Raw genomic sequence first — 26547 nt, 5'->3', positions numbered from 1 at the left:
TCTGCTTCCATTGCATATCAGACCTAGTAAATAATAGGTTTCTCGTCAGTCTCCCACTTGGGTCTGGAAGCTTCTTGTTTAATTCCAACCACTTTATTGTCTGTGTGTCAGCAACTGTGCCAGACAATGTATGTGTATTTGAAACATCTCCAGGTGTACGTGAATGTTGAATGAACAAATGAATGCTTGAGACTGGGAAAGAGGAGTAGGAAGAACCAGCTAGATTCAAAATTCCATATAAAATGTTGACAATTTCAACTCAGACCTTGATTTTTCCCAACCAAAAGAGCTGTGGCAACAGGGGACCCCTCCCAGATCTTTGTTATGCACAGATCTGGTGATTGTGGGAACTGGTGTGTGAGACAGGACACATTCAAAGGTTTCTAAACAGTGTAGGGCCAAAGGCCCAGGGTTGGAGTGAGCCCAGAGAAAGCCTCCCCAACTCTAAGATCATGTGGTGTGGAGACCCAGCCCCTCACCCAGGAAGACGTCACTCTGCTCTTCCATGCCTTTATTGGTGAAAGCAATGGATAAGAACACCAGGCATGGCAGACACCCTGGCCCGGCACCTGGGTGGCAGGCAGTCCTTGCAGGGCCATTGGCATGTCCAGCCCCAGCCCAAGATCATCTACCCAGGCCATGTACCCGAATGGGCAGAAGGCCGGCTGTCCAGTTTGCATGTGTAGATCAGCCTGTCTGAGTGTCTGAATCGCTGCCTGCAGGGCCCCCTCATTCTTGGCACATGGTAGGGGCTGCTGGGAACATAACGTGGCATCCCTCGGTGGACCAAAGGGCCCCGGTGCTGACCACGGGGGATAGGGCCAGAGACTGGAGGGGGCAGAGGGCCAGGCACAAAGTTCACTCCAGGGCCACATCCTAGGAAAGAACAGTCGTCATCAGAGTGGCATTCTGGCCAGGAGGGCCCGGCTCTGCCTTCAGGCAGCTCTAGTGAGTAAGGTTCCCTGGGCTTCAGTTTCCCTATCTGTAAAATGGGATACCATTTCCCCTACCTCCAGACCAGAAAACTATGGGGATCAATTAGCTGGTTAATGAGTCCACAGATGCTGCTCCCGACTCAGAGGACTGCTGTGATTAAACCCAATCCCGGGGGCCAAGGGCCTACCCGACTCCTCTCTGCCTACCTGGGTACAGGAGGCTGGGCTGGGGAGGAGCAAGGGGAAGCTGGGAGAGGCACAAGGAGACGCTGTGGAAGCACCTACCTAAGTGGGGTAGCATCGAGAAATCCTCCGCTGGATTATAATTGAAGAACTCATGGGGTGGGAAGGGCTGGCCCGGGTAAAAAGGGGCATCCTGGGGCAGGGGTGGGAAGAGGGGGGGTGGTGAGGGCTGAGAAAGGGGGTAGGGAAAGGGTAGGGTAGGGGGCAAGGGAGAGGGTGGGGGTCGGGGAAAGGCCAGCTGCTCCCCGAAGTCTGGGGGCTGCCTATGGATTTCCTGGAATGGATGATCCGTCTCCGGCCAGTCCTCAATCCACGGGTCTAGGAACGGGATGGTTGTTTTAGGGAGGCCTGGGAAACCAGGCTGCCCTGACTGTTTCTAGGCCTTTCTTCTGTCTCTCGGAGGACAGGACCACCAGGTGGCAGCACCGTGTGCTTTCCTCCCAGCTTTCATCTTTCCCTCTGGTTTCAGTGTCCTCCTCTTTCTTACCTCTCTCCAAGGCCCAAATGTTGTTCTGACCTCATGCTTCCCTCCAGCACCCACTCCCTCTGTTTGCCCACCTTCTCTATCTTTAGCTTTCTCCTCTCTCCAGCTCCTCCCCACGGGCCAATAAATAAGCTTGGCATCACCTCTCTTAAAAATAAAAGGATCCTGCCATCCCTTTTCCCAATAGTCAGTGTCCCCACTTCCTTCCAAACATCCACAAAGAATGTTTTGCACAGCTTTTATCCTCTCATCAACTGCTCACTGCCTCTTTTAATCCTTCTCCACTCCCTCAATACTTTTCCTATTAAACACAACCACTTACTGACAAATTTAAAAAATTTCTTCCTTTCCAACAGTCATGTGACATGGCCAATAGCCTCTGTCGTCCCTGCAAGTGCCTCCATCCTTGTCCCCATCAGCCCCTCTCTTGCCTTCCAACTCCAACATGTGGCCACTGTTCTACTCTTTACAACTCACACTCAGGCCCTCAGTTTCAATCTCTCTGCTGGGTACTGCTGACTTCTAAACCAGTGTCTCCAACTCTGTATCTCCGCAGCAGCTCACACAGATTTGCCCCACCCAAACTCACCAACTCACACTCCTGCCTGAAATTGACTCTTCCCTTTCCTATTCCTCTTTACTCAGCTCAAAACTTCAGTCCAAAACTGGATTCAGAAGACCTGAGCTACTATAAACTATCCTACAACCTTTAGAGGATCTCTTCCCTTTGCTGGAGATCAGTTCTCTCATCCAAAAAACAAGGAAATCAGACCATTATATTACCAAAGTCGATGCTCTGACTCCTGGCTACCAAGCCCTAATGGGTCAGCTTCCTACCCTGCAGGATCTAGGCACTAAGCAACTATGCTAGGCACAGGGGTGGGGCTGGGGAATCAACAGGTGAGGCAGGAACCTTGCCCTTTGAGGACATTATCCAGGGGAGACAGAGACACAAGAACCATGAGCCACAATGCCTTCTTTCTAAGCATGTGGGGCTGGGGGAGCTGGCAAGCAGCAGACAGCATTACAGCTGAGACAGGACAGGGAGCAGTGCCTCAAAACAAGCAGAAGGTGTGGGGCTGTATTTCAGACTTAGAAACCTCCACCACCAACCAAAGATGGGGCTGGAGGAGAGCTGCACCAAGCTATGGTCGTTTACACTAGGAGTCCTAAGCTGAAGCGAGGAGTCTATAGAATGTTGACCATTTAACCAGCCCCTACTAGACAGACCTTTCATAGCACACCCTAGGTCACATTACTTCTCTGCTCACTACCTCCAGCTAACTATACACCTCCCCCCACCGCCGTCTTCCTCTTCCACCCACAATGAGAGGCTTCCTTGCTTCTGCCACAAACTGCCTAGATTATACTTTCTCCATTTGTCTTTCCACCCCAACACCCACGTGTAACTTTACGTTCCTTTCTTTCACTCTGCTTCATCTGTACGGTAGGGCTCTTTTGACACACTGCCCTGTGTGATCAATGCTTATATATGCTCATTCAAGTACACAGAGCTTAGACCACAGAAACCTGGAACTCAGATTCAAACATCGCTCCTATGATCTATCTAGACTCCTCCAGAGGATGAAAAAAGCACCCGGTGGCCACAACAGTCCTTCAAGGGGCCCCCTCTCCCCACGAGAGTAACCCAAGACCTCTGTCCTGCTACTCCTGAGCCCTGTGCTCTGGGGACCTCTCCGCAACACTACCCGCCCCCAACGTGGCAGGGCTCACCAGGGGGATGTTCATGCGTGGGCAGCTCGACGCCCCAGGCGTCGGCCACGTGGGTCAGAAGCAGGTGGGATAAGTGGCGGTGGGCATGCTGGTCCCAGTGGACACCGTCCCGGTGACGGTGCTGTACTGCATGCCGGAAATGAAAGTGGAGGTCTAGGACGTCGAAACAGTGGTCTCCAGCCAGCGTGGCACTATAGAAGTTCCCTTCGACCACGTCCCGCCGCAGAGTGCCTGCTAGGGGCTGGAGCTGAGTGAGGAATTAAGCGTCTAAAAGCTGCAAAAGGAAGCAGGGTCTGGAGGCCCCCTCCCAAAGGGCCCTGGTCACTTGCCTCTGGTAGGAGGAAGCCCCCTGTGACTCGCTCCCCCAGGGGCATCGCCATGTTCCACACCAGCAGGCAGGAGTCTGGCAACACTTGGTCCATGCGCATGAAAACCCGCTCCAGGTTCTCCCGGTAGCTCTCCATGGGGCAGCGGCCATACCTGTTGGGCAGTACAGAGGGACGACAAGAGCACAGGGGTGGGTGGCCTCAAAGCCACACATCCCCCCCCACCAATATTTGCCTGTTTCTCTACCTCCCCAACCTGGAGAGATCCCAGAGGCAGGAGTTGATGATCACCAGATCCGGGGCAGGCCCATATGTCAGCTCCTTCAGGATGTCCTCGAGGTACTCGGAGTAAACACGGGTGAGGAAGTAGAAGCGCACAAGGTGGTGGCCAGAACCCGAGCAGAACTGGCGGACCTCGCGGTACTGTGTTCCGTTGTGAAGCTCGCCTAGCTGGCCCCCAGCCACCAGCTGGTCCTGTTCAAAGCTCAGCTCCCCCTGCCCGCCCCCCCACCTGGCTGGTCAGACCCACGCCAGGGAGGAGGACCCCGCCAGGTGAGAGTCTGTGCCCGCCCCCCACTGGCATGGTCACCATGCTTCTCTCACCTTGGCTTTCAGCTGGGCTGCTGTGAGCAGTGAGTCTCTCTGGAGCAGAAGCACCAGGTCCTTGTACACAGCCCGCTGGACTGTGGCAAGACAGAGATCCTAAGGTTGAGGCAGGCCCCACCCCACCCCACCCCAGCTCTTTCCAAGGCCAGGACTCCCATGTCCCCAGCTGTGTGGAGTGTTGAAGGAGGAAGGTAGAAAAAAAACTGGGATTAAAAAGTCCTGGCAACACCTCTGTTTCTTCTAGCTATTCCCTTCTTCCCATATCTTCAATTTGGTATATGACGACCCAAGATCATCAGGCAAAACTCAGTTTGACAAATCATCTGGGAGACAGACAACACAATCCATTGCTCCCAGGAGGGGATTTATGGCAGACTGATAGAGACATGCCGAGCAAGGATGGTGTAAAAAATACACAGGCTATATCTGTCAGGACACCTGTGGAAGGTGTGTAGCCTCACAAAGAAAAGAAAAAACCTACTAGACTGGAAAAGACAAAAGGGTTAAGAAGTGGTTTGAGATGGAGGCAATGTGTTCAGATTTAAACAGACAACACGACGGTGGGTGCAGCACTGTGAAAGGTGATCCTAGAGGGGACACTCACTGGAGTCCCCCAGGATGACCACGAACTTGTTGTGTAGCAGCTGCTGGACTTCTGAGGCCTGGAAGTGGACCATGGCTCTTGGCAGCGGGCGGCGCGGCTCCCTGTTCTCCAGACAGAAGACCATGCCGCCGCCACGATGGGCTGCAGGAAAAGGCCACTAAGCAGAGACAGAACAGGGACTCAGGACAGGGTGGCCCCAGCGCCTGCCTACAGATACATGAGACCTGCACCAGTCCCTACCGGGTTGCCCAAGACCACAAAAAGGACGTGGCGGCGGCCCAGCGATGCACATGGCGGCCCCAGTCTTGGCCAGCCTTGGCACCAGAGGTAGGGTTCCCCACGGGCCTCCGGGAACGAAGGCGCTTCCCGCGCGGTGCCGCCCTGCGCCCTGCCACGTGCCCGCCGCCGCCACGCGCATGCGCGCGCACCCGCCCACGCCAATTACCGAGTTTCGGGGCTCCGCACCGATCACGGAGTACAGGCGCAGGCCCTGTAGCCGCGCGCCTCGCCAGCAGCAGGCTCCTGGCCAAGTATCATGTTCCCGCGCCCCGGGAGGCCAATCGGTTCCGCAAAGCTCCCGTCCCGCAGAGCCCGTGCGACCCCGTTTGCCGTCGGTGCGCAGCCGGGCGCTCGGCGCTCTCCATGCGTACGTCGCGGCGGCCCCGACGGCGCCTCGGGCCTCGGACTGCGCATCTGGGGCGGCTGTGCTCACAGCTTCCACATCCGGTCACCCGTGTCCCTCCCTGCGCGACCCCCTACGCCCGAGGGGACGGGAAGGTGACGGCGATGGCCGCCAGGGTGGGGAGTGGCCAAAAGCCGTGCCCCCCAGGGCGGGCTCAAGGCCCGGAATGCGGATGGGGAGCTCTGCGGTGGCCGAGTGTGGTTGCCCACAATAGTGATGGCGGTAGCCACGGCTTCGACACGTGACCCAGCCGGGCGGAAGCGGAAGTGCCGGCCTGGAGCCTGGCGTACTCTGAGCGCTGCCCAGCTGATGCCTGTTCCAGCCATGGACTGCTACACGGCGAACTGGAACCCGCTCGGGGACTTCGCCTTCTACCGGTGAGCCGCCCCGCCTGTTCGCCACGGCCCTGCTTACCCCGCTCGCCCACCGGCTCGAGTCTCCGGGCGGAGCCGGCGTCGCTCGTCCGGGTCAGCACCGGCGCCGGGGTCCGCCCCGCGCCAGCTCTCCCCGAGCGTCTGCCACTTAACCCACAGCTAGTTGTCTTAGGGCAGGGAGCTTTACCCTTCTGCAGAGAAAGAAACTGAGGCAAGCACAGGGGCCACACAAGTAGGGGCAGAGCCCAACCCCGAAGCCTAGGTCTATCAGCCCCCGGAAGGATGCACAGATCACGTTGAGGGAGGCCGCCCACCGTGACAGCGAGTGTCTGGTCTCCTGCCAGGAAGTGCTGCTGAAGTCAGACCACAGGGGCGCACCGACGGGACTCAGGAGCGCACGGCGGGCGGGCAACAGCACTGACCAATGCTAGGAGAAAGGGGCGAGTGGTCAGTGAGTCCAAGGGCAGCTCAAGTGAGGACTCTAAGCCAGGGCAGGTCTCCCATGGGAGTTGTAGGGCTCTAGACTAAAGGTCTTTCTAAAGTATAAATCGATCACATCATTATCCTGATTGGGATTTTTCATAGGTTTCTCTTTCTTGTAGAATAAAATATACAAACTCCTTCTCATTATAAGTTGGCCCCTATTTGTCTCTCCAACCTGATCTGCCATTCTCCTATGCAAATCTCGTGTTCCAGCTGTGAAGCGTTACCAGACTTCAACACATTATGATGTTTCGTGGCTCCTCGTGTTTACACCAGCCTACAGTTCCCTCTGCAGGGACTGCCACTTCCCTCTTTATTTCGTTGGGGAATTCTTGCTCATCCTTAAGGTTTAGTTCAAGGGTTGTTTCTGGAAATCTTCCCTGATCTTCCCTAATAGAGTCGATTGATTTTCTTTTGGGCCTCATGGGGTCTGTTATGTATGGCACACTATTATTGGTATACCCATAGGTTTCTTCTGCTAAACCAAGCTCCTTGCAGTTTGACACTACACTATTTGCATTTCTTTATCTCCAGAATGGTGCTTTTTTTGTAGTAGTTGCTCAAAATTCTGAATGAATGTAAGTGTTGAACACAGGCCATTTTCATGACCTGTGTTGCCAGCCTACCCTTACCTGTGTGGTACTGCCAGAAAGGATTAGGGACCTAAGCCTTGCTGTGGAGGATTTTTATTTTCTGAATTGCTAACAGATGTTGACCTTTTATTATGTGCTAAGTACATTACATGTACTAACATGTTTATACCTCACAAGACAAGGAGGTAGGTACCATTGAGGAAACTGAGGCACAGAGAGGTTAGGTGACTAAGTTATACAGTTGGTAAGTGCTGGAGCCATGATTTGAACACAAACAATTGGGTTCTAGAACATGTGCTAAAGTAAGGTTGTTTTTTTTGAAACAGGAAAATGCAGTAGCATGTTCTAGCTGTCCCACCAAAGTAGAAATACTTTAAGGGCAGGTATTTGGTATTGTTCATATTTGTGCATAGCCTTGCACATAGCCAGGACTTAATACACGTTTGAGTAAGTGAATGAATGACAAACAGTTGGCAGGCATTGCATTTTTTTTCCACAGTGTGCAGTCATTTGTTCATAGTACCATCATCTAGTTGTGCATTCATCACCACAATCAATTTTTTTTACCCTTTTTTTTTAATTGAGATTGTTCACAAACCATACAATTATCCAAAGATCCAAAGTGTACAATCAATTGCCCATGGTACAATCATGCAGCTGTGCATCCATCACCACAATTAAATTTTTTTTCAATTTTTAGAACATTTTCATTACTCCAGAAAAGAAATAAAGATGAAAAAAGGAAACTCAAATCCTCCCATACCCCTAAACACCCCCCCTCCATTATTGATTCATAGTTTTGGTATAGTACGTTTGTTACTGTTGATGAAAGAATGTTAAAATACTACTAACTGTAGTATATAGTTTGCAATAGGTATATATATATTTTTTCCTATATGCTCCTCTATTATTAACTTCTAGTTATAGTGTCATGTATTTGTTTTAGTTCATGAGAGAGATTTCTAAGATTTGTACAGTTAATCAGGGACATTGTCCACCACAAGACTCACTGTTTTATACATTCCCGTCTTTTAACCTCCAACTTTCCTTCTGGTGACGTACGTGACTCTGAGCTTCCTCTTTCCACCACCTTCACACACCGTTCAGCACTGTTAGTTATTCTCACAATGTGTACCATCACCTCTGTCCATTTCCAAATGTTTACATTTACCCTAGTTGAACATTCTGCTCATAATAAGCAACCACTCCCCATTCTTTAGCCTCTTTCTATATCCTGGTAACATATTTCATGTCTATGAGTTTACATATTTTAATTAGTTCATATCAGTGAGACCCTGCAATATTTGTGTTTATGTGTCCGTCTTATTTCACTCAATATAGTGCCCTCAAGGTTTCATCATCAACCCATTTTTTTTAAGACAGTTTGGTTCCAACACCATACATTCCGTCCTAAGTAAACAATTGTTGGTTCCCTGTATAGTCTTGTATTTATGTATTAAGCACCATCGCTATTGTCTATATAAGGACATCTCCATTTCTTCCACAAAGAAGGAGGAAGAGTCAAAGAAGGTAGAGGAACAAAAGAGAAAGAAAAAAGAGAGAAAAAAAACATGACAGCTAGAAACCAACAAAAGGAAAGATAGGATTAAACTAAAGTAGAATAAAGAGTCAGACAACATCACCAATGTCAGGAGTCCCATATCCTTCCCTTGTGTCCCCCCCCCCACATACCCCATATGCATTTAGCAATGGTATATTGCCTTATATTAAAGGAAACATAATACAATGTTTCTGTTAATTATAGTCTCTAGTTTGCATCAATTGTATTTTCCCTCCAATCCCACTCTGTTTTTAACACCTTTCAATGTTGACATTCATTTGTTCTACCTCATGTAAAAACATATTTGTACCTTTTATTACAATCGTTGCGCGCCCTAGGTTTCCCTGAGTTACACGGTCCCAGTCTTTCATTCTGGTGTCCCACATGGTCCGAGCCTTCCTCTTTCAACCGTGCTCACAGTCATCTTTGTTCAGTGTACTTACATTATTGTGCTACTATCTCCCAAAATTGTTTTCCAAATGTCTCACTCCTATCTTTTTTCTTTCTATCTGCAGTGCTTCCTTTAGTGTTTCCTGTAAAGCAGCTATCTTGTTCACAAACTCTGTCATTGTCTGTTTTTCAGAGAATATTTTAAGCTCTCCCTCATATTTGAAGGACAGTTTTGCCAGATATAGGATTCTTGGTTGGTGGTTTTTCTCTTTCAGAATCTTGAATATGTCACCGCACTTCCTTCTTGCCTCTATGGTTTCTATTGAGAAATCCGCACATACTCTTATCAAGCTTCCTTTATATGTGATGGATCGTTTTTCTCTTGCTGCTTTTAGGATTGTCTTTATCTTTGACATTTGATAATCTGATTATTAAGTGTCTTGGTGTAGGCCTATTCAGATCTATTCTGTTTGGGGTACGCTGCCCTTCTTGGATCCGTAATTTTAAGTCATTCATAAGAGATGGGAAATTTTCATTGGTTATTTCCTCTATTATTGCTTCTGCCCCTTTTCCCTTCTCTTCTCCTTCTGGGACACCAGTGACATGTACATTCCTACATTTTGTTTTGTCCTTAAGTTCCCAGAGACATTGCTTATATTTTTCCATTCTTTTCTCTGTCCTTTTGTGTGTAGGCTTTCAGGCGCCTTGTTTTCCATTTCCTGAGTGTTTTTTTCTGCCTCTTGAGATCTTCTGTTGTATGTTTCCATTGTGTCTTTCATCTCTTGTGTTGTGCCTCTCATTTCCATGGATTCTGCCAGTTGTTTTTTCAAACTTTTGATTTCTACCTTATGTACGCCCAGTGTTTTCATTATATGCTTCATCTCTTTTGCCATGTCTTCCCTAAAATTTTTGAATTGATTCAGTATTAGTTGTTTAAATTCCTGTATCTCAGTTGAAATGTAAGTTTGTTCCTTTGACTGGGCCATAACTTCATTTTTCTTAGTGTAGGTTGTAGTTTTCTGTTGTCTAGACATCTGGTTTCCTTGGTTACCCCCATCAGGTTTTCCCAGACAAGAATGGGCTCAGGTCTTAGAAGAAGACAATAGTATCATGTCTCCCTGAGGGTGTGTCTTAGAAGATTGGTGCACCCTGTGAGGCCTCAAGTCACTGTGCTTTTCCACCCAGCAGGTGGTGCCTGTCAGCCTGTAGCTCCAGACTGGTGTAAGGAGGTGTGTCTTGTGGCTGTTTTCCCCCTGGCTCTGGGGTCCGGTTCTGAATGGAGGGCAGGTAGTAGAGCTGGGTCCCACCTCTTTCCTCTTAGGGAAGATACCCCCACCCCCCAGCCCAGGAAGATGTCATTAGCATTTGAATAGACCCTCTGCCTGTGCTATCTCCACCCTTGTCTGGGTTAGAGCACTGGGAACTGAAAATGGCTGAGGCTTTCTCCACTGAGCCAAAAAAGGGACAGAAAGCCCCCTTCAGGGCCAGTCCACGGCCGCCCTCTGGCTCTCCGAGGTCAGTTGTCACCAAAAGCCTCTGTCTGCTTGTTTGGGATTCACAGCTTATATTGAGCAGTCCACACTTGTTAGTTAAAACCCCACTTGGAGCTCAGCTGAGCTATATTCGCTTGCTGGGAGAGTGCTGCTTTCTAGCACTGGGAGGCTTTGCAGTTTGGGCTGTGAGGGGAGGTGGCTCCCGGCTTGGGTCTGCAGTTTTTACTTACAGATTTTATGCTGCGATCTTGGGCATTCCTCCCAATTCAGGTTGGTGTATGATGGGTGGACAGTCATGTTTGTCCCCCCACAGTTATTCCAGATTATTTACTTGTTGTTCCTGGTTGTTTATTAATTGTTCCAGGGGAACAAACTAGCTTCTGCTCCTCTCTATGCCCCCATCTTCTACCACAATCAATTTTTGAGTATTTTCATTGCTCAAAAAAAAAAAATAAAAATAGGAATAAAAATATGTTCTTAAAAAAGAACACCCAAACATCCCATCCCCTCCATCCCCCCTATTATTCGTGTAATTTTTGTCCCCATTTTTCTACTCATTTTTCCATACACTGGATAAAGGGAGTGTGAGCCACAAGGTTTTCACAATCACACAGTCACACCGTGTAAGCTATATAGGTAAACAATCGTCTTCAAGAATCGAGGCTACTGGGTTGCAGTTGAACAGTTTCAGGTATTTCCTTCTAGCTAATCTAATACACTGATAACTAAAAAGGGATATCTATATAACGCATAAGAATAGCCTCCAGAACATCCTCTCAACTTCATTTGAAATCTCTTAGCCACTGAAACTTTATTTTGTTTCATTTCTCTTCCCTCTTTTGGTCAAGAAGGCTTTCTCAGTCCCACGATGCTAGGTCGAGGCTCATCCCTGGGAGTCATGTCCCACATTTCCAGGGAGATTTATACCCCTGGGAGTCATGTCCCATGTAGGGGGTGGGGGCAGTGAGTTTTCCTGCTGAGTTGGCTTAGAGAAAGAGGCTACATCTGAGCAACAAAAGAGGTTCTTTGGGGATGACTCTTAGGCATAATTATAAGGTTTAGTCTCTCCTTTGCAGTAACAAGCTTCATAACAGGCATTGCATTTTGAGTCTATCTGCAGGACAGGGTTTTTTTTTCATTTGAAGTAGTATTCTGGCCTACTTACCAAATTTGGGAAGGCAAGGAGAAGGAATGATGACCAGTTCTTATGGGGCTCCAGAATTCCAGTCATTTTTATCCTAAAAATCATAGAGCTCACAGCCAGCAGGAGACAACAATTGAATGCCACTAATAGCTCAGTAATTGCAGTAATTGTTGAGTTATAATCACTATGAAGGAGAGGTGTAGGGGCCTAAGGAGGTGGCAGTACAAAAGACTTTCTGAAGGAACTAATAATACTCCAGCCAGGTTCCAGGGGGTGAGTAGAATAGGTACAGGGAGTGGGATAGGGAAGAGCATGTACAAAGGTCAAGAGGCAGGAATAGCTGAAGTGCCATTGGCAACAGGGGTGGGACATGAGCTGAGGCTGATGCCCTTCTCGTAGGGGCCACAGCCTGCAGGGTCTTGTAGGCCACCTTTATTTGAAAAGCAATGGGAAGCTTAAGTTAAAGGGTCTTAGTGAAATGATTGATGTGAGCAGATTTGTGTGTGTGTGTATGTGTGTGTGTGCAGGTATGTTTTATGTTCTGTTTGATGACAATAGGGGAAATACTTTGAAAGGGGCGAGTATGAATAGAGGCAAAGGAGACTGGTTAGGAGGCTGGTGGAATAGACCAGGGAGATGTTGAGCGTGGTGAGCACTGGGGTGGTAATGGTGGAAAAGGAGAGAAAGAACCAGTCTGAGAGATATTTAGGAGGTAAAATTGACAGATTGCCCTTGATGAGGAGGAAGAAGAGCTAGGAATCAAGAATGACTTGAGTTTTCGGCTTAGGATAACAGAAAGGAAAAGCGAATTTGGTGGGGAGGAGGTTGAGCTTGGTTTTGGACACACTGAGTTTCACATACTTTAGAAATATCCCTTATGGTAAGAAAAAGGAGACTGAAAATACATTGTATACTGAAACTTAAAAGAGATGTCAACCAAATTTAGTGGTATTTCAAAGGGATTAGACAGAGTGATGGTGGATTGTCCTCAGGGCCTCCCCAGTATTGTTTTACTTGGGATTTTGGAGTGATTGGATTTTTCTCCAAGGCTAGACCTGATGTGTTCCTACCTACCCACCATGGTCTGATCCCTGAGATTGGGCAGGCTGGAGATTGTCTTCTAACACCTTAGTGGACCATGCATCTCCAGCAGTTTAACTGCATTGCCATAAGGGATTTTTTTTCATTTTTTCATGGAGGACTTTGGAATTGAGGCTACCAGAGCTGTTGGGTTTAGTGATTTTCTGGTATTAGAATCTAGGGTCCCTTTACTGGTATTAGAATCTAGGGGGTTTCTGCTTTCCAGTGGAGGAGAAAGATGTAACTGACCTTTCTCATTGAGGGCATAATCTGCCCTCACCCCTTAGGCTTTTTTGAGAGGCTGCCCTTCATGCTCTCCTTCACACTGCCCATCTGCACCCTGTGCCACCCTCAAGGCACAGCTTGAGTCAACCTCATTGTCCCTCAGAAGGTTTAAAGAGCCTGAAGCCAAGGGGAAGTATTTTGTGCTTCTTGTTCTTTACTCCCCGACCCTTACTCCTGCCCCCTTATGCCTGGCTCTGCCTTGTTCTACCCCTGCCTGTGCACTGCCAACCTCCTGATCCGTGTTTCTCCATGATTGCCTGATTGGAGGCTTTCCAGAGCCTCCTAGGTGCTCTAGCTCTTGCCACCTTCCTAAGTGACTTAAGTGGCCACATGGCTTCATGATTCTGTGCCCTTTGTTCAAGCGATTTTATCCAGAGCTCCTCCCCAGCCACCCCTACTCCTCTGAAACGTTATATTCAGATAATCCTCTCTTAAGTACCATCTCCTGTCCTCACTGATACTCTGATACCTCCTGGTTTACCTGTCCCTCAGCCTCACTGGGATCTCCATCAGTAGAGCCTTCTGTTTATTTTTGTCCACATATAAAACTCCATTCTATACATGTTTCCTTCTCCGTCCATCTCGGAACATAGCAATGGTCAGTCATTTCAGTTTTTTGCCTTTCCCTTTCCTTGTCCTTTTGTTGGCACATGTCTGGAAGAACCACCCCACTGTGAATCAACCACTTGAATCTCTGTAACTGTACCCAGGCTGCTGAGCAGTTAGGTGGGGACCACTACAGGTCCATGGCCACCAACCTCAGCTGGACCCAAGAGTCCTGTCATGTGGAGTCAGCCTACACTCCCTCCCCACAGGGGCTCTACTTCTTCTTTAAAAAAAAACAAAAACAATTGTAAACAATTCAAACATTTTGAAAATATTGAAAATTGAAAGTCTCCTTGACCCTTCCTGCCAACAGCTGACTTTACCTCCTGTTTCCCAGAGAAATTGGAAGTCCTTGCATGAAAGGGCCTAGGCTTCCCTCTACCAAACTTGCCTGCTGTCTCTCCTGACCCCGTAAGCAGATGCGCTCTTGTCCAGCCATGCCCTGGGCTTCCTGCCTTCTCAGAAACTAAACCACCACCCAACCCCTCCCTCCACCACAGTATTTCTCCAGATGTTGTCCTGGACCTCCTTCATCAAAATCCCCTGAGATGCTGGCTACACGCAGATTCGTAGGTCAGATCTACTCCATTATCTCTGGGGTGGTGCCTGTGAGTTGAGGCTGTATTTTAACGAGCACCCTGGTGTTTCTTTGCTGCAGGAAAATTTGAAAACCAGTGATCTCCATGATTTTCCACCATCCCTGTGTCCAAATGCTCCCTCTCTTGTTTCAGTTATACTCATATTTCCCCAAAAGAATAAACTTCCCTATCCCACAGGTCTCTTCTCCTCCCCATCCTTCTCTTCTCCATTCCGGCCAGAAGTTTGAAGACCCATCAATACTTGTTTCCATTTTCTGTCTCCCCCTGCCCACTCTGCCTGCCACACTGTTCTCAGTGGCATCCTGTCACTGCAGAGGACACACCTCAGGCCTCGTCTGAGCTTGACTCCCTGGAGCATTGGACAGAAATGACCAGGCCTTCCCTTTTTTTCCTAGAAAATTGTATTTAACATTTTTTTCTGAAAAATTTCAGACATATAGCAAGGTAGAATGATAGAATGAACACCTGTATAACCATCATCTAGGTTTAATAATTATCATGTTGCCATATTTACATCAAACGTTTTGGAAGTTATGAAAAATGTTTTTATTAAGAAAAAATTCAAATACACACAAATGTAGTGAGAGTAATAGAGTGAACATCCATGTACTCATTACCCAGCTTCAACAACTATCAACATGTGCCATTCTTTTTCCATTTCTTGCCCGCCACTCCCAACACACATCCACGCTTTTTTCAGATTGTTTTTAAACAAATTCCAGACATCATATCATTGTAATCAAAATTATTTTTCTGTTGTATTTTAAAGTAAATTACAGACAAAACTCAATGTGCATTGCTTACAAAAATGATAGTTTCTTACAAAATGACAATACCATTGAGCACCTAAGAAAAATAACATTTAATATCATCCTAACAACCAGTCCTTATTCAGATTGCTCCAGTTGTCTTCAAAGTGTCTTTTTATAGCTGGTTTGTTCAACTCAAGACCCAAGTGAAAATCACTCATTTGCTTCCCCCTCTTAAGTCTCTTGTAAACTGGAACATTATTACCACCACCTTCGCCGTCTTTGGTTTTCACGACATTAACTTGTTGAAAAGACCAGTCTATGTCTCATTGTTTCCTTGTGGTGCCTTTTAACTTTTTTTCTTCATCATAGCCTGTATTTTATGAAACTGGATGTAGATCTAAAGGCTTGATTAGATTCAGGTTAAACATTTTTGGCAGAAATGTTTTGTAGTTAATGACGTGTTGTTCATGTTGCATCACGTCATAATATCAGATCATTCTGCCGTGAGTGAAGTTGAGATTGACCAGTGGGTTCAGATTGTGACAGCTACATCCCTCCATTGTAAAGCTGCATTTTGTCACTTTGTGATAACCAAGTGATCTATGGAGGGCTACACTGGGTATCAGTCTGAGTCCAGTCAGGAGACAGAAACCACACAGTGATTTAAGAAGAAAAGCTTAGTAAAGAATTATTAAGCCATGATAAAAGAATAACTATATAATATAAGGAACTCTGTGGTATCCTATGGCTGAGGGAGAGTACCAAAGAAGAAGAAACTGGGAAGGGAGGCTCCCTTCCCCAAGCCTGGGGTTCAGACCTCATTGGAAAAGGTGTAGTACAGCCCACTGCATGGCAGAGAAGTTTGCTGGTTTGACTGGACCAGTCACTGGTCAAACAGGAAGCAACCCTGCTGGGTGCGGAAGGGCACAGGTGAGCCATAGCTGGGGCCAGGGGCGTGGGCTTGCAGGAGGGTGGGGTGGGGCTTGGAAACCTGGAGCATGCACTGTCCATGTCAGGAAGGCAGGGGTGTTGGATGGACTGCAGGAAACAAACTTCTGGCCTGAGTGGGAGTGGAGGGAGAGGCAGGTGAGCAGAGGGAATTAGAGTGCCAGTGCAGGCTGGAGGCCTAGAGCACACAATGTCTGTGTCAAGAAAGCCGTGCGAAGATGGTCACTGAAGGATGGCATGTTCTGGGCGAGTGATTGGGACAGAGCACCACCAGATGTCCTCAGACCTACACTGCCAAGTCTGGTTCCATAGCTGTTGGAACTCGTAGTATCGTCCTCCTGCAGTGTCCCTCCAGCGCCCTCTACTGAGAAAGCTTAGCATGGAGCTCACTATCGAGCACGTATTGAAGGGCGAATTTGTAGCACAGAGGCAATATATTGATAACTAGCACATACTATCCTTTGGCTGCTCAGCTTCCACATACACCCTTGTACCCACCTTCGAACTCCCTTACAACAACAAAACAGCTCTGTGTTTCTGTTGTACAAGATACAGCTCTCCTTCTTACAAGTGAAGGACTTCTCTTTCCCAAAAGGAAGTGTTCAGTCTTAGCAGTTATTGTATCCATCACGGGCTGTATTAATTGCTCTTCAAATTTGGTCACAGTCCCACTGAATATTCTGTTACCTGAAGACTAAATTGTGAAGTTGTCCTCCAGTGATTCATATAAAATAAAAATGGGAAGAAAGAGAGAGAAGATAATGGCCAATGTATACACATGCATATAGCAATTTCAGAGAGAAAATATGCAGAGCGCCTCCAGTCCTCATTTTTGTAATTGGTCACAAAGTTGTAGTTGATATCCATGGTTTCTGTCTTCAACTGCCTGTTCTATACAGAATCTCTGCTGCTTTTGTTTTTTTGTTTGTTTGGTTGGTTGGTTTTAATCTGGTTTGGAGTGACTCAAACTTCATTCTTCGGTTATCTTGCTTTTTCTTAGTTGCTATAGGTTTTCATTAACCTTTACTAGAGAATCCCATGGTTTTCAGACATAGTCCTCCTTACCTCTATTATGTATCTGTGACTTGATTTCCCCTTGATAATCAGAATCAGTTGCTTTAGCAAGTAGATGACTCCCCTTTTTCAATGCCTGTTGGTTTGAGGGCATAAGGAGCCCCAGATGGTGAGGAGGCATGCTCATTTTCCAATTCAGTGGAACCATTGTTGTATCCCCAGATGGAAGCATTCTCCCTTTGGAGACTAAGCTCTCCAAACCAGCAGAGCTCACAGTTACCAGGACTGGAAGCAAAATTTCTGCAGGAGGGTTCACAGGTATAATAGTGACAGGAGACCCTCTCCTCACTTCCCCTCCTTGATTCTGAGTACCATGTACCCTGATTATGGAGGAGATAGCACCACATGGTGGGCCCTGATTCAAAGCCTAAAGTACACCCGTAAGATATGACTCCATCCTCTTGGGGTGCTGTCTCCCAAGCGGCACCTTGGTTGAGTCTTCATTAAGCCATTCCACCTTTTGTTTAGGCCAGTCACTTCTGGGTGATGGGTATGTGGTAAGTCTAGTTGATTCCATGGGCATGAGCTCATTCCTTTGCTGTGAAATGCAGTCCTTGATAAAATGCTGTTGCAAAAATATTCAAGATTTTTTTCTGATATGGCATTATCTTTTTAACATTTGAATCTTTAATCTCATCTGGGAAATATTTTTTGTACAGATTAGGTAGTGAAATAGCTTTTATCATGGTTCTTCCCATGTGGCCTGTACTAGTTTGCTAAAGCTGCCGTTATGCAAATTACCAGAAATGGATTGGCTTTTATAAATGGGATTTATTAGCTTACAGATTTACAGTTCTAAGGCCATAAAAGTGTCCGAACTAAGACATCAACAAGAGGATACCTTCACTGAAGACAAGCCGATGGCATCCGGGATGCCTCTGTCTCCTGGGAAGGCACGTGGCTGGCATCTGCTTCTTCTTTGTTCCTGGGCTCTGGTTTCCAAATGGCTTTCTCCAAAATGTCTCTGGCTTCTCTCTTAGCTTCTCTCAGCTCTCTGCTTGGTTCTCCTGGGGCGTTTCTCTCTGAGCATCTGGGAGTCCTCTGTTAGCTTCTCTGGGGCAAACTCTGGGCTTCATCTCTTAGCTTAGCATCTCCAAACATCCTTCCGTCTTCATCTCCCAGCGTCTCCCAGAATCTCCAAGTGTCTGGGTCTGTGTCGGCTTTTAGTTTCTCCCGGGGGCAAACTCTGGACACATATCTTAGCTTCTCCCCAAAATATCTCTTTCAGCTTCTCTGAGCTTCTCCTCTTCATGAGCTCTCTTAAAGTACTCAATAAACTAATCACTGGATGGTGGGGTCACACTTCCATGGAAATTATCTAATCAGAAGGTCTCACCTACAGTTGGGTGGGTCATATCTCCATGGAAACAACCCAATCAAATGTCCCACCCTAATCAAAAGACTAATAAGTCTGCCCCCACAAGATTGCGTTAAAGAACATGGCTTTTGTGGGGGGCATAACAGATTCAAACCAGCATATGGCCCATTGTCTCATTTCAAGTACCAATTTTTACTGATTCGAAATGCCACCTTTATAATGTGCTTAATCCCCAGGTCTTTTCCTGGACTTTATTCTCTCCCATTAATCTATACTTAGTTCTGTGCCAAAACCACAGTTCTAATCAACTTTGGCTTTATATAATATATTTGCTATCTGTATTTACTCTCATTTTTCAAAATATTCTTGAGTATTTTCCAGTATTTTCTCTTTTGGATGTTCTTTTTTTTTCCCCTCCCAGAAGAACTTTAGAATCAGATTGTGTGTCCCCTCACCAAAAAAAATGAGGGGGTAGTTTTGATTGGAATTGCTGTGCATTTATAGATAATTTTAGAATATTTCTTGTATTAGGGTTCTTTAAAGAAACAGAAACAATGAGATGTATGTATATATATTTTAAGAGATTTATTTTAAGAAATTGGCCCATGCGATGGTGGGGGCTGGTGAGACTGAAACTTGTAGGGCAAGTGAACAGGCTGGAAACTCAGGCAAGAGTTGATGCTGCAGTCTTGAGGCAGAATTTCTTCTCCGGAAAACCCCCTGCCGTCTTCTGTGCTTGGAGAAAGTGCTGTGCCGGGTGTCCATTTTCCCCACCCAGCCGGAAGAATTCTTCCTGAGGGCAGGGCTCATGTCTGATGTGATCCTTTCTGCACACAGTGCTGGAACTGGCATGAGGTGCTGGCCAGTCACTATTTGTGGCACGGACAAGGGTCCCTCCCCTGAATGCTTTCAAGTCTAGTCTGAATCCTACAGCCCATCCCTGAGCCTACTGGCCTCAGTCACTCTCTGTTTTTTTATGTGAATGCTGTTGGCCATGTACCTTTGCACATGTACTTTGTGTGGCCCCTACATGGGATTGGTCCACGTCTGCCAAGCCACAGTCCATGCCCAGCATTAGCTCACAGCATGAGCATAGGTGGCTGTTTGGGAATAGTCATCTCTGGCTGACCCCAGGCTCTACCTTGAGCACCCTCCTCCTGAATCAGCCAGTTGGTCATCTGGAATTAACCACATTCTCTGCTGCACCCATGGGGCAGGTTGGGGCTTTGAGGGAGCTCCCTAGCAGGGTTTAGGTCCCTTTCAACTGAGAAGGAAATGTTAACAAGTGTTGAGTGGGACAGTGTTAAGAACCAGAAATGGAAGAAAGCCTCCCTGCCCTGAGAGACCCCCTTGAGGGGTCTTGTTGCCTGCTGATGTGCACCTGAGCCAGCCACCTAGCCCTAGGCTTCCTCCGTTTGTGCCCTGCCTGTCCCAGGAGCTCCTGTCATCCATGAACACTTGCCCTAAGGGCCACATCTTCCCCCTGCAACACCCTCTCTCCTTTCCCCTGCTGCCCCTAGCCTAGATGGTTAGTCTTCCTCTCTATTTCTGGTCATTGCTCCCCTCCCACCTCTAGGGGGCTTCCACAATTGCCCTGTGTGGAACAAATGGAGGCTTTGGGGACTCTTCTGGGACTCACCTTGTCATGGATGCAGGGTCATGACAAGGCTAATCCCCACTTGCCTCTGTGTGGGCAGGAAATATGAGCTGTACAGCATGGACTGGGACCTGAAGGAGGAGCTCAGGGACTGCCTGGTGGCCGCCGCGCCTTATGGGGGTCCCATTGGTATGTCATTCCTCTGCCGCAGCATGCTCTGGGACCATGGAATGAGCCCCAGGTCCTTGAGTCCTGGGGGGACCTTGCTGTTGGGTGGTTCTTGCTTGCCTACGCTACCCCCCTTCCCCACCCTGCAGAGATCCTTTTAGTTCTCCTGGTTCTCATGAGACCTCCTTTACACGGGCTGGGCCTGGGGAGCTAGGACAGGTCTCCTCTCAAACCACAGCACTGCTGAGGCACCCCTGGCGGAAGGAGAAGGCTGCCAGTGTGCGGCCGGTGCTGGAGATCTACTCTGCTTCTGGCATGCCTCTGGGCAGCTTGCTGGTGAGCACCCCTGACCAGGCTGGGGCTGGGCAGGTTCCCACATTCCACCAACTGCCTCAGGAACCGACCCCTCCTTGCAGTGGAAGAGCGGGCCCGTGGTGTCCCTGGGCTGGTCGGCCGAGGAGGAGCTGCTCTGCGTGCAGGAAGATGGTGCAGTCCTGGTTTACGGGCTTCATGGTGACTTCCGGAGACACTTCAGCATGGGCAATGTAGGGACCATGGGGGGCTGGGACAAGGGCATGAGGCCTGTGACCTTGAGCCTCCTACAGCCCACAACCCCTCTCCCCAGGAGGTGCTGCAGAACCGGGTTCTGGATGCCCGGGTCTTCCACAATGAGTTTGGTTCTGGGGTGGCCATCCTCACGGGGGCCCATCGCTTCACCCTCAGTGCCAATGTTGGCGACCTCAAACTCCGCCGAATGCCTGAGGTCCCAGGTAGGCCCTGACACTCTAAGACAGTGAATCAGTGCCTACAGATGTGCCCACAGACCATGGGACCCACAGAGGCTGAAGGTTGTCTTCTTCCCTGGCTGCAGGTCTGCAGAGTGTGCCCTCGTGCTGGACCATGCTGTGCCAGGACCGGGTGGCACACGTTCTTCTGGCTGTGGGACCTGATCTTTATCTCCTGGACCATGCATCCTGCTCTGCAGTGGTGAGGGCCCTGAGGTGGGAGCAAAGTGGAGGGCCTGGGGAGGCAGGGTGGAGGGCTCTGAGAAGTCAGTGTCCCTGGTGTTCTCCTCGGCCCTGCCCCAGACGCCCCCTGGCCTGGCCCCAGGAGTGGGCAGCTTCCTGCAGATGGCTGTCTCCTTCACCTACCGTCACCTGGCACTCTTTACTGACACAGGCCACATCTGGATGGGGACGGCATCACTCAAGGTGTGATTCTGGAACAACACGGGGATTCCATGCCTCATCCAGGGTAGAACTCTTGGGGGCGGGTGGCTGCTGAGACGGGGCCATGACATTCCCCACACCCTTTCAGGAGAAGCTGTGTGAGTTCAACTGCAACATCCGGGCCCCCCCAAAGCAGATGGTCTGGTGAGAATGGGGGTTCTGCTGGGGGTGTTGGTGGGTCATAGATTTGTTTCCTGGGGTACCTTGATTCATCCTGTCTACAAACCAACCCAAGTGTTGCTAGGAGTTTACCTTCCCCGCCAGACCACACTTGAGGGAAACCATTGCCCTCCTGGGGGCTGCAGATACCTTTGGGAGCTGACAATGCAGGGAGGGGTAAGAAGGAAGCAGATGGGTCAGTCATACTGTCTGAGGAATGGGTTGAGGGCTGTCCCAAGGCAAAGGGGGTGTGAGCAGTGATGCAGGAGACACGAAGACACCACCATGCCCTGTGCTCTGTCCCAAACGTGTATTTTTGTGGTGTTGCCTCACAGGTGTAGCCGTCCTCGTAGCAAAGAGAAGGCCGTCGTGGTGGCCTGGGAGAGGCGGCTGATGGTGGTGGGTGATGCACCTGAGAGCATCCAGTATCCTTGGAAGGCTGCCTGCGGTAGAGGGTGGAGTGGTGATGGTGGAGGGGGTGAGGATGGAAAGCCGGGGGGTTGCCTTCTGTCCCACCCCTTCTCTGGTTAGACTTAGTGTTGGGAACCTTGACCAAGCTCAGGTTTGTGCTGGATGAAGACTCATACCTGGTTCCTGAGCTTGATGGGGTCCGCATCTTCTCTCGCAGCACCCATGAGTTCCTGCATGAGGTTCCAGGTGAGGCCCTCACATGGGCACCACGTTATCCAGGCCACATAATCTAGCTGCCCTGAGCCAGTGCCCCAGAGCAGGATTGGGGCATTGAGGCAGGGTTGAGGTTTTCTCTCCACCCCCACCCCAATTCATCAACGCCCTCCCATAGTGGCCAGTGAGGAGATCTTCAAAATTGCCTCGATGGCCCCTGGAGCACTGCTGTTGGAGGCCCAGAAGGAGTATGAGGTAAAGCCCCAGCGCTGGTCTTCTCCTCAGGCCCTGGGATGCTCTCCTCCATCCCCTTCCTCTAATTGGCCTCGTCCCCTGCCTGACTGTGTGGGCACAGTCAGGTGCCACCTATCAAGAGAGGGGTCTAGGCAAGACACTGGCCTGGGCTGGGAGGGCTGGCTCAGGTGGCCTGAAGGGACATGGTGTCTTCCATATGTTGATGGGGAGCGAGCGGCAGGAAGCACGAGTCAGGACTGCCATCTGGAGGTCTCATGGCCTGTCACAGGCAACATGGGCTGACATCTCTGGCGCTCTAGGGGATTGACTGGACTGAGGAGGTTTGGGCTGCAGCCTGTGCAGGCCTCCAACCAGCCTGATTGAACCACAGCCCAGAATGTCTAGGGACCAGACTTGGGGGTGTCCTCTGTCATGATGCCCCATCTCAGGTACCCTTTTCTCTCCAGAAAGAAAGCCAGAAAGCCGACGAATACCTGCGGGAGATCCAGGAACTGGATCAGCTGCCCCAGGCTGTGCAGCAGTGCATCGAGGCTGCAGGACATGAGCACCGGCCAGACATGCAGAAGAGCTTGCTCAGGGTTGGCCTGGAGGGCAGTTGGGGGGGCGAGGTGCATGGGCCAGGAGGGGGGCTGGGCCTGGGAATGGGAGCGGGACGCCTCCCTTTATTCTCCTCTGGCTCTTCTCAGGCGGCCTCCTTCGGAAAGTGTTTCCTCGAAAGATTTCCGCCCCACAGCTTTGTGCGCATGTGTCAGGACCTGCGTGTGCTCAATGCCGTTCGGGACTATCACATTGGGATCCCCCTCACCTATAGCCAGTATCCCTAAGCCTCTCAGAAGGGTGTCTCTAGCCAGGGGTGTAGGGGAAGAGGAAGGGCCTGGAAATGCCGCCTGCAGGTCCTCGGCAAACAGGGCTTATGTCTCAGCTGGATCCTTAACCAAGTAAAACACAGATACAAGCAGCTCACTATCCAGGTGCTGTTGGACAGGTACAGCAAGCCCAGGGGTGCAGTGTGGAGGGTTATAGGGGAGCAGGCATTACAGCCTTGGGGGGCAGTCTTGTGATCACTATGCCTGACCCAACTCTTTGGTTTTGGGAGGCCTGGGACACAGGCTGGGACCACCAAGCCCTCTCTCGCTCCATCCCACCCCTTGTACCTTTTATCCCCCTTGCCCACCAGGCTTGTGTTGCGGAGGCTTTACCCCCTGGCCATCCAGATATGTGAGTACCTGCGCCTTCCTGAAGTGCAGGGCGTCAGCAGGATCCTGGCTCACTGGGCCTGCTACAAGGCAAGGACCTGGGGTGGGGTCCAAGGGCATTTGGGGGATTCCAGGCCCCTGGTGAGATATAGGAAATCTGAAGTACAGAGCTGGAGGGGTGGGTGCTGATCACAGGCCTGTGGGAGTGGGAGTGAGATCCAGGTGCGTCTGACTCACCATCTCTCCTTCGGCAGGTGCAGCAGAAGGATGTGTCAGATGAAGATGTTGCTCGGGCCATCAACCAGAAGCTTGGGGACACGCCTGGCGTCTCCTATTCCGACATTGCAGCACGGGCCTATGGCTGTGGCCGCACAGAGCTGGCGATTAAGGTGTGGGCACCCAGCCCTCCGCAGGTACTCCGATGTGGGTATTAGAAGCCCCCAAACCAGCTTCTTCTCTCTGTACCTTCCTCCCCACAGCTGCTGGAGTATGAGCCACGCTCTGGGGAGCAGGTGCCACTTCTCCTAAAGATGAAGAGGAGCAAACTGGCACTGAGCAAGGCCATCGAGAGTGGGGACACTGACTTGGGTAAGCAGGGTTTAGGTGAGGGCAAGGCCAGGGCCCTAGCCTGAGCCAGGGGCCAGGCTGGAGTCTGCACTCCATCTTATTGTCCCATAGTGTTCACAGTGTTGCTGCACCTGAAGAACGAGCTGAACCGAGGAGATTTCTTCATGACCCTTCGGAACCAGCCCATGGCCCTGAGTTTGTACCGACAGGTGGGTGTGGTGGGTAGGGTGGGTATGGAGCCTCCTAGCCCTTGAGTTGGCCTTGCTGACTGCCTGCCTGCTTGTGGTCCCTAGTTCTGTAAACACCAGGAATTAGAGACACTGAAGGATCTTTACAATCAGGATGACAATCACCAGGAGCTGGGCAGCTTCCACATCCGAGCCAGTTATGCTGCTGAGGAGGTCTGGGTTCCATGGGGTGGGTGGGAAACGTTGGTCTGGTTCCTTCTCCAGAGACCTAGGCCTCCATATTTGGTGCACACCCCATCTGAGAAGGTTTGAGGCCAGGATGGAGGTGGGTCCCAGAGGAACTAGCCATCCCATAGGGCCACCAGAGCAATGCACCCAGCGGGTAAGGCTGCCCCCAGTGACCCTGGGCACAGGAATTGGGGAGATGATGTAGCCTGGGTGGGGTTGGTTGAGCTGCTGTGCTGTGGGCTCAGGCCTCCCTTCTTGCCCTTGCAGCGTATTGAGGGGCGAGTAGCAGCTCTGCAGACAGCAGCTGACGCCTTCTACAAGGCCAGGAATGAGTTTGCAGCCAAGGTTTGGCCTACCCTATTCTAGGAACCTCCTCCCCTCCCCTCCCAGTCTTCCCTCCTTGTCCCTCTCATCCCCACCCTGCCTCCCGCCGGTCCTCAGGCCACAGAAGAGCAGATGCGGCTCCTACGGCTGCAGCGGCGCCTAGAAGATGAGCTGGGAGGCCACTTCCTAGACATGTCTCTTCACGACACTGTCACCACCCTCATCCTCGGTGGCCACAACAAGCGCGCAGAGCAGCTGGCACGTGATTTCCGCATCCCCGACAAGAGGTAGGTGAGGGCCCAGGCTGCGCACAGATGCCAGACCACCTGCTCCTCCTGCAGCAACTCTAAGCACAGTTTCCCACAGGCTCTGGTGGCTGAAGCTGACAGCCCTGGCAGATATGGAAGACTGGGAGGAGCTGGAGAAGTTTTCTAAGAGCAAGAAGTCACCCATTGGCTACCTGGTGAGGCAGGGAGCCTCCCTCCCCCCACTTCCAGTGAGGGTTGTCCTAGGGAGGGGACCAGGCAGGGACATGGGCAGGATGGCTTGCTCATGCATCGTTCACCCATCCCACATGGTTAGCAAGTGCCTCCTGGGGACATGGATTTGTGGGCAGACCCTGGCCATTGTGCTGTCTGCACCAGAGGATGGCCTGAATCGGCCTGCAGATGTTAGTGTGAGGGAGAATGAGCTGCCTTCATGGGGGGCCACAGGAGAGACCACATGCCTGAGTTTGAGTGGGGGTTGGCGGGGAGCAGGGAGGGCATATCTGTGAGGCAGTGGGAGGATGGTGAGGGAGTTTGTTTTTGGGGCAGAGGATTCAGAGGTGGGCTGGGTAGGTGAGTAATGGCAGCTATGAGGGAACACAGGCCTGAGAAGGCAGGTGGTGGGAGACACTTGTGAGGGGCAGTGGTTGGGGAGTAGAGGAGAGAGGGTGGGATGGTGGAGCAGAGGCATGGAAATAGTGGATCTCAAGGCTCGAACAGATCTTTGTTCTGGGTGTTTCTGCCCTGAGAATGTTGAAATCTCATCTGCTGTCTTGTGTGGGAGGGATGTGTGTGTGAGAGAGAGAGAGAGAGAGAAAGACACTATACATACTGAAGGGTGTATAAAACATACATGGACAGTGTATTCATTGGGCATTCGCTCATAAAGGAGAGGACAGGGAGGTTGTGCCTTATCTTCTCCCTCCTCCCCCTCCTTCTTCTTGTCAGCCCTTTGTGGAAATCTGCATGAAGCAACACAACAAATATGAGGCCAAGAAGTATGCTTCCCGCGTGGGTCCTGAGCAGAAGGTCAAGGCCTTGCTTCTTGTGGGGTATGTAGGCTGAGGGCCCTATGGGTGCTATGTGGCCGAGCCAGTGGGCTGATGAGAGGTGGGGTTTGTGCCTCTGGGCAGCTGTGACACCATCTCCCATCCTGCTCAAACCACAGGGATGTGTCTCAGGCTGCAGACGTGGCCATCGAACATCGGAACGAGGCTGAGCTGAGCCTTGTATTGTCCCACTGCACTGGAGCCACAGATGGGGCCACAGCTGACAAGATTCAACGGGCCAGGGCACAAGCCCAGAAGAAGTGAGGAGCCCACCCTGCACATCTCCCCAAGCAGGGGCTCTGCTCCTACTCCTGGGGCTGGCAGAAGCATCACTGCTCATTCAGCTCCTCCACTAGAGCAAAGCCGAGGAGCTGAAGGGGGTG

General features: G+C 50.2%; 2 protein-coding genes across 8 annotated transcripts; one reads left to right on the top strand and one right to left on the bottom strand.

The window, feature by feature from the left end:
* Positions 1-496: 496 nt before the first annotated feature.
* PCED1A (PC-esterase domain containing 1A) lies at positions 497-6253 on the bottom strand. Of its 4 annotated transcripts, none has more exons than XM_037811605.1 (8): positions 5378-6253; positions 4933-5073; positions 4326-4405; positions 3970-4217; positions 3726-3876; positions 3397-3643; positions 1221-1496; positions 497-876 (listed from the first exon to the last, which is right to left on the bottom strand). In XM_037811605.1, exons 2-8 carry the CDS (start codon positions 5054-5056, stop codon positions 629-631), a joined length of 1374 nt encoding a protein of 457 aa, XP_037667533.1. In that variant the 5' UTR covers positions 5057-5073; positions 5378-6253; the 3' UTR covers positions 497-628. The 4 variants fall into 4 exon arrangements, with proteins under 4 accessions (XP_037667533.1, XP_037667532.1, XP_037667534.1 ...); XM_037811604.1 differs by having other exon boundaries at positions 4933-5089; positions 5378-6252; XM_037811606.1 differs by having other exon boundaries at positions 3979-4217; positions 4933-5089; positions 5378-6248.
* Positions 5657-26547, top strand: VPS16 (VPS16 core subunit of CORVET and HOPS complexes). 4 transcript variants are annotated; one of them, XM_037811602.1, is made up of 24 exons: positions 5657-5991; positions 20012-20100; positions 20318-20415; positions 20496-20624; positions 20705-20849; positions 20951-21066; positions 21168-21290; positions 21397-21452; positions 21803-21892; positions 22030-22124; positions 22270-22346; positions 22793-22924; positions 23033-23160; positions 23296-23331; positions 23524-23632; positions 23797-23931; positions 24022-24130; positions 24230-24318; positions 24403-24510; positions 24793-24870; positions 24967-25136; positions 25216-25312; positions 26064-26167; positions 26284-26547. In XM_037811602.1, the coding sequence occupies exons 1-24, from the start codon at positions 5831-5833 to the stop codon at positions 26426-26428; spliced, it is 2619 nt and encodes an 872-aa protein (XP_037667530.1). In that variant the 5' UTR covers positions 5657-5830; the 3' UTR covers positions 26429-26547. The 4 variants fall into 4 exon arrangements, 3 of the variants coding, with proteins under 3 accessions (XP_037667530.1, XP_037667529.1, XP_037667531.1); XM_037811601.1 differs by having other exon boundaries at positions 24221-24318; XM_037811603.1 differs by lacking the exon at positions 20012-20100 and having other exon boundaries at positions 5890-5991; positions 24221-24318.

The sequence above is a fragment of the Choloepus didactylus genome, chromosome 19, assembly GCF_015220235.1.
Source record: "Choloepus didactylus isolate mChoDid1 chromosome 19, mChoDid1.pri, whole genome shotgun sequence".
Classification (NCBI taxonomy): domain Eukaryota; kingdom Metazoa; phylum Chordata; class Mammalia; order Pilosa; family Megalonychidae; genus Choloepus; species Choloepus didactylus.
This window is presented reverse-complemented; position numbering and strand designations above follow the sequence as displayed.